At 41.6% G+C, this 12,288-nt stretch overlaps 1 protein-coding gene across 4 annotated transcripts; it reads right to left on the bottom strand.

Annotated features, from left to right (window-relative positions):
* Window positions 1-7,499: 7,499 nt before the first annotated feature.
* LOC149970299 (uncharacterized) lies at window positions 7,500-11,909 on the bottom strand. Of its 4 annotated transcripts, none has more exons than XM_090228236.1 (5): window positions 10,111-10,225; window positions 9,434-9,841; window positions 9,083-9,164; window positions 8,685-8,821; window positions 7,500-8,592 (listed from the first exon to the last, which is right to left on the bottom strand). In XM_090228236.1, the coding sequence occupies exons 2-5, from the start codon at window positions 9,724-9,726 to the stop codon at window positions 8,565-8,567; spliced, it is 540 nt and encodes a 179-aa protein (XP_090084362.1). In that variant the 5' UTR covers window positions 9,727-9,841; window positions 10,111-10,225; the 3' UTR covers window positions 7,500-8,564. The 4 variants fall into 4 exon arrangements, with proteins under 4 accessions (XP_090084362.1, XP_090084361.1, XP_090084360.1 ...); XM_090228235.1 differs by lacking the exon at window positions 10,111-10,225 and adding an exon at window positions 11,790-11,909 and having other exon boundaries at window positions 8,131-8,595; XM_090228234.1 differs by having other exon boundaries at window positions 8,131-8,595; window positions 10,111-10,214.
* Window positions 11,910-12,288: the final 379 nt, after the last annotated feature.

A 12,288-nucleotide genomic window follows, 5' to 3' on the forward strand; every position in this document is an offset into this window, starting at 1 on the left:
TATAGCTTTGCTTTAGCTTATGGATAAATGTTTATTGGTAGGCCTATTTGGTCATAATGTTCTCATTTTAAACATTTCTCAAAAGCTATAGCTTTGTAGCAAAGCTGCCATTTTGTGACTGCTGGCCGGTTGTTCAGTAATTGAAAGTTGGAAATTCAAACATTGCAGATTGTGAAACAAATGTTCGATGCAACAGCATACTAGTCAGCTACCAATAATGTTTTAGAATTTACAACTTTCCTGTATAGGCTAGGTGAACCTGCATCACGAGCCGTGCTTGAACTGTAGTGCTGAGCGATTAACCAAAATTCCAGTTATTTTTGTTTTTTAAACAACTAATTGACCAATGTCGTTTTAATTCCATTTCGTTCAGGTTTTTTTCTGTGAGCTCAATGCGCACATAGCTCAGTTTCTCTACAGACAAATCAGATCCAGCCTGAACTGTGTGATGTCGTTTCCAACAGGCCAATATTCTACATAGTTTAGGGCTAATTCATTGCGCATCTACTTGTCCGATCTGTTTCTTTTACGCCTGCTACTGAAGAGAGAATGCCGATGGTGAGATCATATAGAGAGCAGCTGTTGCTTCACAAGGTATCTCTACCTAAAAATACATGATCTAAGTGGTTAATAGTTGGTATATTCAGCAGTCATAAAAGTATGCCTTATTTGAAGAACTACAAAATTGTGATTTTGTCAGACAGCATAGGCAGCAGCTCTTTAGCGACGAGATGACTTGGAAGGAAATTAAGTCATCAAATGTAATCTACACAGTTGAAATATTGTTAATAAATTATTGTTATGTGATAAGCAGTAATGGGCACTATCTTCATTTGACTTTTAATAATTGTTTTATTCTGTGTTGTTACAGCATTCAACCCACATAATACATGGTGCATTTAATGTTTTTAAACAATTATCGAAAATGAAATTGAAAACCATGATTTAAAAAAATAATCAAACAGACTTCAAAAAGCACTAATCACTCCCAACTTTCCAGCTTTGCTCAAACCCCACAATCAAACCCCAAACCCAAGCACTCCTCGGGTCTCTTGGCCAGCTCCCACGCAGCCCAATCCAAGCTTTTCTCTGGCACCCCAATGTTAGAACCAGCTTCCCACTGAAGCTAGGACTTCAGAGTCCCTGGCCCATCTTCCGAAAACAGCTGAACCCCCCTCCCAAAAAAATAAATAAACACAACCAGCACGTGCACTTTTTGTGGCCTGTAGGTCCGGGTAACGGGCCTGACTGTTTTCTATAACGAGTATTGCCTATCCAGACAGTATTTCCTGAGACATTGTGCATTAGGCCCAATGCCAATATTTCAATTGCGCTGCACACAATTTAAAAGTAGTCCTGATTAATGCATGCCAATACAAACCATAGATAAGGGTCTGTTGATATTGCAACTCCACAACTCTAACACCGGTTTACCAGTAGGAACGAAATCTCGAATCGAAATCTCGATCTGCTGTTGGTGGCTCATCATCACCAGTAGCCTACAACTGGCGAGCACTAGCAGCAGCACAGCTGGATTCAGAGTCTGATTCTTCCCAGCCCTTGCTCTCCCAGAGTCACAAAGATATCAGCATGTGGACCTGCTGCGTGAGTGTGTAAGTGATGATGCTGCATTGTGGCATGAGGGGCTGTCTAACTGAGGTGCGATCTTGTCAAAAAGGGTCCAAAACAGATCAGAGATATTGTATTCCCTCAAAGTGGGGACACAGTCCCTCAAATTTAGTAGCGACAACTACGAAAAATGACACGGACAATACTTGTGTATTCAAGTAGAGCTGATGCTGCTTTTTGTTTTTGTTGTTGCAATTTTGTAGATTTTTTTGTTGAGTCATTTGAGTAGTGAGGGTTTTCGTTAGTGGAATAAAAAAAATCGGCACCAATTTAAAACCACATGAGCGTTGTAGGGCCAACTGAGCATTTGCAAAATATGGAGAGTTGGCGCCACCTTGCGGAAAGATTCAAAACAGGCACAACCATTGACGTAAATCAACCACACTGGTGGCGAGGTGGATCGCATTCTGACCAAGCCCCTGCAAAGAAGTTCTGGCCTGGTTCAAAGGCATTTGGGCTGGGGTTCAAGGCCTCATTTCATCTCCTGAAGTTGTTTTTTAAGCTTCATCTATTGGCTCTTACACGTACGTACTTGCGTGTATATATAGATCAATAACTCAGTTCAGTCAAAGTGGAGGGATGGGGGACTTCAAGCTAGATGGGGAGGCACTCACTAGCATTTCCATGATGATCCAGAACCATTAGCCAGTGAAATTGGGACTCAACTCAGACCTGGGCCGCACAGTTAATTTGCTCTCACAACCTGGTATAAAAAGTTGAAAATACTTCTTACTGTTCATTTAAAAAAATCAAATTGATCTGATCTCTCCCTTTCTCTATTTTCTCCCTGCAGGATGATGTCAGGATGTTTGTGGTCCTCCCTGATGAGGTCACTGCCAACATGACCCTGGTGGATGAGAGCCTGATGGCCGAGTTTGTCCAGGACCGTTCAGTTTCTGCATGTGGCCGACACACTGCCTTCCAAGAGTTCAGCTACTCCACTGACCTGCTGCCTCCGCTTACTGACCATGGTGAGTACTCATTCATCCTACCTCATCCCCGTCTGAATTGTCTCCCTCATTTCTTCTCAGCCCTTAGGACCAACAAAACTCAAAACTTTCGGAGTAAAGTAAAATAACTATTAATTTGTTTTAAATGTGTAAGGATGTGTACGTTCTTGTGGACTATGTTGTGTCTTCTACAGTCTGATGGCAGGAGTGCACCTATCTCTGTATTTTACATTTGAGTCATTTAACAGACCCTGTTATCCAGAGCCACTAACAGGAGCAATTAGGGTTAAGTGCCTTACTCAAGGGCAAAACCTTTTTCTTTTAACATGTCACCTAGTCAGTTCAGGGATTCAAACAAGCAACCTTTTGGTTACTGGCCCAACACTCTTAACTGCTAGGCTACTTCCCACCCTCTCTCTGTATCTCTCTCTCTGTCTTAACTTTAGAGTAAAGTAACGATAATTTTTAAAAACATGAGGGAAGATGTGTAAGGTGAATATCAGAAGTGGATGGAATAATCTCAGTTTCTAACCTGTCAAGTACCTTCTGCCCTCCCTCTCTCCAGGTCTATCTTGATAGGTTGCAGGACACAAAAGCTCAGCAGCCTCAATCACAAGTTGGCACACACACACACACACACACACACACACACACAAACCAGCACTTAAGAGGATCCTAAGAGGAGACCTTACAATAAATATCATATGTAGAAATATTCATCTAATAAATCAAAGGAATTTAAAAATAATAATAGCAATAGTCTGTCTCTTATCTATTTTCCTTCCTCCTTGTCTTCCATGTGGTGATGCAAATAGCTTTACTAGTGAAGGGAATTTCAAATATTTTCAGTCTGCGTTTTCCTTCTCTGGTTCAGAATGGTCTCTCCAAATCACTAAGTCCGCACCTGATGAGAGGCTCAACTAAAGATGTTGCAGAACGGCTGTATTTGAAGCACTCACACCCTTCTGCCCAGTTTCCCTGATGTTGCTACGGCAATCAAGCTGTTTTTTTTTTTACCATCCATGTAACTGTTGCCTCTGCGGTAAGATCGTTTTTATAAACTAAAACTCATAAAGAACTACGTGAAAAGCGTTAGGCTCTCGGTCTGATATGCGCTTTTGAACACTTCTTCAGTAAGCTCCACTAATTGCACTGGTGCCGTCGTAGCATTGGGTGTGTCGTAGTGTAACAGTTGTTAAAGTACTATGTGAATTTCACCAGGTTCCTGTATTAATATGTCGTGTTGATTTGTTATTATGCATGCCTGCATCCTGGGAGAAGGGGAGTGTGTACTTACGTTTTGCCCTGCGTGCTCAAATCATTTTGACGCACTGAGAGAGGTAGGCACGCTTTTTCTGTCTTCAGGAAAGTTTGATTATTTTAAGTACAAAGTCATACACAGTGTTTTGTTCATGAATAATGATGTATATTTAGAGGTTACTCATAAGCGGATGGTATTGTTAAGATGCACTTGTAATTGTACTTTTTAGGATGATATCAACATTCTGAATTCAACATGTGGTTAATAGCTAGCTAAGGTATTAGCAGGCTATTGTATGTGTGAACGATGGCTAGCTCCTCGAATGATCCCAGTCCCTCCTATTGTGCATCTGTTGTAGAAAGAGGCGACGATTCTCAGAACATATGTGCTCTACAAATGTTTTATTTCCTTTTGGATGCAGGTATGTGGTTTTATCTATGTAAAATATGTTATGTATAATAAGGAGAGACTGTATTAATTTTTGTATTCGAAAATCATTTTGATGCACTGAGAGAGAAAGAGGCGACGATTCTCAGAACATATGTGCTCTACAAATGTTTTATTTCCTTTTGGATGCAGATGCAGGATGCAGAGAGTGAGTTCTACTTGATTAAAACTACCTGATATCCAAAGTCCACGTTTTATAGTCTCAATCAACCACACACAACGCAGAGTTACAGCGGTGCAGTATAGCACCGGTTACAGTAGCATTGACCACGGCATTTGTTCACGATATGTACTTATGTACTTTCAGATATGTACTTTCAGTCAGTTGAATTTGTAGAAGCTGATCATGTAATAACTTTTGCATTTGATCATGTAAACTGCCAATAATGTAACAGCTGCTTCTAATGTAATAACGTTGGCATTCATAATGTAATAACTTGCCAATCATGTAATAAATATGCTGAACGCATAACATAACGTTTTTGCACATGAAGTTGAACTATATAATTATTACATTATGCATCGACTTTTACATTTTATACCATGGCATTGTTGAGTACTGACTGGCTTTAAGGGCGTTCAAGAGCGTGCACTACTTAAGCGATAATGCCCTAGAAGCCAGTGTTTGGAGGATATAGTGGCATGGGTGTTGTTTGAGACGAAGTCACTATTTGACAGTGGGTTACCAACGTTTAAATAATGATTGATGAATGTATTCATACTTCCACGAGATTTTGTCCCGACACAAATCTAAGGTTGCTTGCTACCCAAGCATTCGTTCTATCGGTTCGGTTGCCAGAGACGCGACCCACTCGTTAAGTCTTTTTGTTCTGCATCTATGGACGCGATCGCTCCAGTCATTCGTTCTAAAATGTTCCATTGCGATACTGGCTGGCAACGTTCCTAATCACTTGCTTACTAGCTAGCCAACCACAGCTAATTTACAGTCATGTCAAACAGTCCCGCCAGAATAAAAGCAAAGTAGCTGCATTTGCGTTTGTTTGATCGGTTTTCCAGTGACATTTTTATATGGATAGATCCATAACAATGAGCTAATGATGCGCAATTTTGCCTGGCATAGAACATGTGCTCTCTCGTCAAGGACACTTGTTCAGAGAAGCTAGCCAACAACACAGCCAACACAATCACTCCAAACGGAAGCTGGAAAGACTGCAAACTAGCTGCATTTAGATTAGTTTGACCTGTTTTCTATTGACATTTCTTTGTATATATATCCATAAAAATGATGCCAGCTGATTCATGATTTCGACTGGCTGAGAAAAGCTGTCCGTCTCATCCTGACATTGCTATGGGACAGCTAGAGATCGAATTTCAATATTGAAACAATATTGCAAATGTTGGAGAGACAGACAGCTAGGTTTATACAAATCGCTGCTGTTGAAAACCAAATGCTAGTCGAAAAGAAAAATGGGAGTTAATGTCTACATGCTTTTTATAGTGGAGATCAAGTTTATAAATTGCCTGGCTGGGCTGATGAGACAGTGGATTGCGGAGATGGAACAGAGTAAGTAGGCATTTCAACTTCATAGCTTTAGCTGGTGGTAACTTGTGGAAAAGACACCGGCTGGAATGTGGTTTTAACCAATCAGCATCCAGGATTAAACCCACTCATTGTATATTGCCATGGTAGAATTCAATGGCTATAGTTAATTTTGACATGTTTTGTTTGAGATGCTTTTGAAAGCAAAAGTCAAATTGAAAACAGTATTGGTATTGTTGAACTCGATTTTCATAAAGGCAAACTAGGACTGATGGTTTGGTTAGCTAAACTAGCAAGTCTGTTTCCACAGCAACCAACTACTGTAGCTGTCTAGTAAACTTGCTTGCTACTTCAGTGGATGTTGAACACATTTATCAGCAAATTAAAATTTCTAGTGGTTAAATTATAGCCATCGGTATAAAAGCGATAATCAACTCCGGGCTCCATGCGTTCTCTGGAAAATAGTGCTACACTGTGGAATGTCAGTTCCTCTCCGCTAGCGACACGTGTCGTGGAACACATCTTCCAAGGCATTCATTATGTCCATAGAACCCATTTGCCCTTTCGAACAGCCTCAATTCGTCAGGGCATGGACTCTACAAGGTGTCAAAAGCGTTCCACAGGGATGCTGGCCCATGTTGACTCCAATGCTTCCCACAGTTGTATCAAGTTGACTGGATGTCCGTTCTTTGGGTGGAGGACCATTCTTGATACACAGGAAACTGTTGAGTGTGAAAAACCCAGCACCGTAGCAGTTCTTGACACAAACCGGTGCACCTGGCACCTACTACCATACCCGGTTCAAAGGCACTTAAATGTCTTGCCCATTCACACTGAATGGCACACATACTGTACAAATCCATGTCTCAAATTCTTATTTCCAATGATGGCCTACCCGGCCTAACTAACCTGGATGACGCTGGGCCCATTGTGCGCCGCCCTGTGGGACTCCCAATCATGGCCGGTTGTGATACAGCCTGGAAACAAACCAAGGTCTGTAGTGACCCCTCTAGCACTGAGATGCAGTGCCTTAGACCACTGCGCCACTTGGGAGCCAAGAGCAGGTGTTAATGATTTCTGTACTCATTGTATAGATCAAGTTATCCCCAGATATTGACCCTTTTCTCACATTGACCCACTCTACACAGCTGCCTCCAGAACAATATTTAGTTACCAAGATGTCACTAACCTTTTTAGGACGTTCTCAGGACTTTCATTTTACTAGTCATTAGGATGTTTGCATGATGGTCCCAAGGGAACGTCCCTGCTAACAAAAATGTGTCATTAGGATGTCCCCGGAACATCAAAAAATGGTTGCCTAAAGTGGTCAGGACGTTATGTCATGGTCCCACATTTTTGTCTAGTACTTAGTTTGTTCCGGGGACATCACCTGACTCATTTCAGGGTTATATCTATTAAAAAAACATTGCATATTAGTTGAGATTTTAGTAGTAGTAGTAGATTTTAGTAGTAGCCCCCCCCCCGCACACGCTCACTCACTCCCTCATTTACACAGGCAGATTCACTGACTGACTGGGGCTGTGGGTGTGTATTGATATTACTGCTAAAGTCAGGTTTAGATCTAGGATTCAGAAATGTGGTTTGGTGTGTAGTCAGCTATTACTGAAGCACGAAAATAAAAAGAGTGAATATTACATTGGTTAAAGTTACACTATTCACAATGTAATAATCATTACATTGTGCGCAAAAACCTTGTTATGCGTTCAGCATATTTATTACATTATCGGCATTTATTACATTATGAATGCAAAAGTTATTACATTAGCAGCTAGTACATTATTGGCAGTCATTACAGTTGCTACAAGGCCTGAGGCACTTTTTTCAGTCACATTTCTGAAGCCCAAAAAACAAACACTTAGCTTCTTAATACATATGGACATTGAAAAGGTTTATGATTGACTTTTGAGGGTTACTGTCAAAATGATTTATTAAATAAAATAAAAATAGACATTGATGACAGGCGCATGGCCCCCAGAGCTTATGGTGTCTGATATGAAGGGGGTAAGTGCACTAGCATCTTTAATAAACCAACTGAAAAGGTAGACTCAGCAAAATGACGTTGCCATGAGCAGCACCGCAGATATTGGGATATAGGGAGATGCAAGATGACGCTCTCACACAGTATTTGCACATGCGCACAGGTTTGCTTCAAGCTGTTAGAGAGTCGTAACTAGTTACCACAGCAACAAAGTCAAACTCCACCTATTTGTACAATTTCTCTTCTTAAAAAGTGATTAACCTAACTGCTAACCTTATGCCTAACCCAAAATTGATAAAAATGCATGCTTTTTTTTTTCTTAGACAATTTTGATACTGTCAAATACCATATAAAAAATAGGTTTTATTTAACTAGACAAGTCAGTTAAGAACAAATTGCTTATTTACAATGACGGCCAACCCCGGCCAAATCCTAACCCGGACAACACTGGGCCAATTGTGCGCCACCCTTTGGGACTCCCAATCACGGCCGGTTGTGATACAGACCGGAATCGAACCAGGGTCTGTAGTGATGCCTCTAGCACTGAGATGCAGTGCCTTAGACCGCTGCGCCACTCAGGAGCCCAACGTGGTAGGTACGGGACCCAACAGCCTATTCTGTTTACTTTCTGCATCTACATCATATTGTTGAGTCTACCTTTAAAACTTTGGCTTCATTGTGATTTCTCATCAACAACCTGTTGTTTTTCCCCGTAGTTCAGTCTTCTCAGAATGTCTCAAGGGAAAGTGTAGGTAACCTCGTCCCCAGTCTCAATTGTTATCCCATACACATGTCAACAGAGAGCCTGCTGGTGAACGAGATTAAAGTGTTAGGTGATATGTTGCCTCGGCCCTGGAAGCCTAGGCCAGGTTATATGAGTCAAGTCTTTTGCCTCACATTATTTTACACTGGTCCCCGCCTGAGGCCATCGAGCTCTGGGCACCTCCCGTCACGTTCAGACTGAGCCCCTGGAAGGCACCAAACAGCGAATCATCCTTCACAGATTTCTGGTTCCTCTTGGCATTTGTCTTACTCTACATGAAGATAGAAAAAAAAAGAAAGGTTCAATTATGCCTTTTGTAAGTCTAAAATCCTGGCCAACAGTACACTTGTAATCCCTTCATATAAACGAGAGACATAGGTCAATTCAATTAGAATAGGTCTCTTGTGATTCAAGTTTCACCCATTACTCCTTCAAAATTAAATTGATATACTCTCGGATCAGATGCCTATTGAATGAGTGACCTTCTGTTATTATGACCAGTCACACATGACATGCACACAGACTCAATTACCTTTGGGAGGCAGTGCTGGCTCCTGAAATGCTGACTCCTCCTTCTGATGGACCTTTCTGCAATCTTCTTCTCTCTCAGTTTCCTACAGTAGCACAATACGTAAACATTAGAGATGCTTCAGTGGCATTTTGTTAGTCTCCCAAGCAGATATACCTAAAAGTTTGATACTTATCCATGTAAGCTCTACGGGTCGGTTTCCCAGACACAGATTTAGCCTAGTCCTGGACTAAAAAGCATGCTCAATTAAGAATCTCCATTGAAAGTGCTCTTTAGTCCAGGATTAATTTCCTTCCAGGAAACTGGCCTTTAATGGTTTTATATCTACTAAAAACAATGGCCAACCATCCCTACCGTTCTCTCTGAATGTCAGCCTGGTATGCACTGAGCCAGGAGTCTGGTACGGCTCTCTGCTTGGTGCAAGTTTTGGCGCAAGGGACACTCTTCCTCCTGACTATGCTGTGCCTCCGGACTACAACTACACTCTTCCGTCTGGCCCCGGTGCTCACGACTACGCTCTTCCGTCTGGCCCCTGTGCTCTTTTTGGTGCCTATTTTGTTGTCCGGTTTGGTCCCCGTCCCTGACACATAGTCGCTGAACTGCTTGATGGGATCACCCAGGGACTTAAGATCCACCATAAGATCCATCTAGTTGTGTGTGTGTGTGTGTGTGTGTGTGTGCTGCTTTGAGCACTACAGTAGTGTTTCAGTATCTCTCAGCTGACTGACTGGAGGAACTTGACTGATGGGCTGTTCTTCAGACCTGTCAACAGCAAAGACAGGATAATGATTGAGTTGGGAGTTCAAAAGGAGGGAAACGACACAACTAAATGCATGCAGTGTCTGATTGCAAGTTGACCTGAACAGTCTTAAAAAGGGGGGCATTATCAACGACAATAGAACCAATGTCAACTACATTATTTAGAATACAGCCAACACATACGGATAAATAATTACAAATACATTATCAAAACTAAAATCTATGCAAGGCAATTTCAAGTGTGATGTGCATCCTTTTCTAATTGCACATACCTGTAAATATTGTCTATTTGCAGTATCCAATAAAGTAAAGTACTCCAAATAATTCCTCACAGTGACAGCATTGTTTGAGGTTGAGACTAGCCACTTTACCGGACAAATGCGCACTAGTCCCTCTTATGGGGATTTAACAGATGACCCTCCTAGCTTCTCAGGCAGATTAGCTGAAGACGTAAGCGCTACTTATTTAATTAGAACCTACAGGGTCGCAAACAAACCAGTGTAGGAAAGAAACAAGCATGTCATGTTGATTTCAATGATGACTTGGAATGACCGATTCCCATTTCTTAAATTTGGTTAGTTCAGTTTATTTTCAATATCAGAGTGGTGGGGGGGGGGGACCATTTTCTTTAGAATAGCTGCCAATTGAAGTAAACCGATTCATTGATGCAATAACAGGTCAAGATCCTGTGGAAACGTCTAACCATGACCCATCAGCCTTCCACCACTTTGTACCTGATCATGTCTATACATTGACTGATGGAAATATACTGGTAATACAAAAAAATATATACACAATCTCAATTATAAAACTTGGTTGTTTGGGTTATTTTGTATTTATTTCTATAGCTAGACGTTTAAAAGGTTAATAGTTTTGTTCATCCAGTGAACTTAACTCTCACCCTAATGTCTGCCTTGGTTGCTACATATACAGTGCATTCGGAAAGTATTCAGACCCCTTCCCCTTTTCCACATTTTGTTACATTAAAGACTTATTCTAAAATGTATTACATTTTCCCCCTCAATCTACACACAATACTAAATAATGACCAAGCAAAAGAAGTTGAGAATTTTTAGCAAAGATAAGGCATTTGTTTAAAAAAAAATGTATTTATGTAAATGAGTACTCAGTCCCATTGCTATGAGACTCAGGCGCATCCTGTTTCCATTGATCATCCTTGAGCTGTTTCTATAACTTGGAGTCCACCTGTGGTAAATTCAATTGATTGGACATGATTTGGAAAGGCACACACCTGTCTATAGATAAGGTCCCACAGTTGACAGTGAATGTCAAAGCAAAAACCAAGCCATGAGGTTGAAGGAATTGTCCGTAGAGCTCCGAGACAGGATTGTGTCGAGGCACAGATCTAGGGAAGGGTATCAACAAATTTCTGCATAATTGAAGGTCCCCAAGAACAGAGGCCTCCATAATTCTTAAATGGAAGAGGTTTGGAACCACCAAGACTCTTCCTAGAACTCAGCTGGCTGCCCAGCCAAACTGAGCAATCAAGGGAGAAGGGCCTTGGTCAGGGAGGTGACCAAGAACCCGATGGTCACTCTGTCAGAGTTCCTCTGTGGAGATGGTTGTCCTCCTGGAACGTTCTCCCATCTCTGCAGCAATCCACCAAATCAGGCTTCTTTTTTTTTTTAAATACATTTGCAAAATGTCTTGCTTTGTCATTATGGGATATTGTGTGTAGATTGATGAGGAAGGGCAGGGGTTACATTTTAGAATAAGGATGTAATGTAAAAAGGTCAAGGGGTCTGAATGAACTTTGTCTGCCTTAGTTTACCAGCATATCTCTACAGATTCTTGCTTTGCTAAGCTTTGCTCTAACGTTTATGGTAGCAGATGGGAGAAACAGATGGAGTGAGGGAAAGCAGGCCAGGGACAGTGAGGCAAAGAGACTAAGGTAGTAGAGATGACGAGTTAGTGACAGACGGAGGAGTACCCATGACGTTAAGTACACCTGCCAGGCGGCTGCCACAGCGGATCCCCTTGTCCTTGGCCCTTCCGGTGGGTGAGCCTGCTCTGTCAGATCTGGAAGGCAGACTTCAGAAGAGATTCCAAGAGTGAACCTCAATCTTTCCTTGCATTCTACCTATTCCTTCTCAAAGCACATTGGCGGAGAACATCTGAGGGGGAAGGGACCTTGGACCTCCTCTAATAGGGTTGAGGTGGGGAGAAGATCAGAATGAAGGAAAATGAAGATTGTAGCGCTACAGACTAATTTGGTTAGTAGTAGTAGAGTTGGTAATAAAATACTATGAAATAGAGCAATAGGCCAGGGTTATTAAGGGGTTTCCTGACAGCCTGCTATATCTTATGCCAACACTAGTTTTGCCAGACACACACACACAAGTCCTCCTAAGGGCTACAGTCACAAGATAAATCAGGGATTCAAAGACACAGTCAAGCATCGAAGACAAAAAGCCTTCGCATAACTGTGC

This window comes from Oncorhynchus mykiss, chromosome 30, assembly GCF_057628025.1.
Source record: "Oncorhynchus mykiss isolate SJ-2025 chromosome 30, ASM5762802v1, whole genome shotgun sequence".
Classification (NCBI taxonomy): Eukaryota; Metazoa; Chordata; class Actinopteri; order Salmoniformes; family Salmonidae; genus Oncorhynchus; species Oncorhynchus mykiss.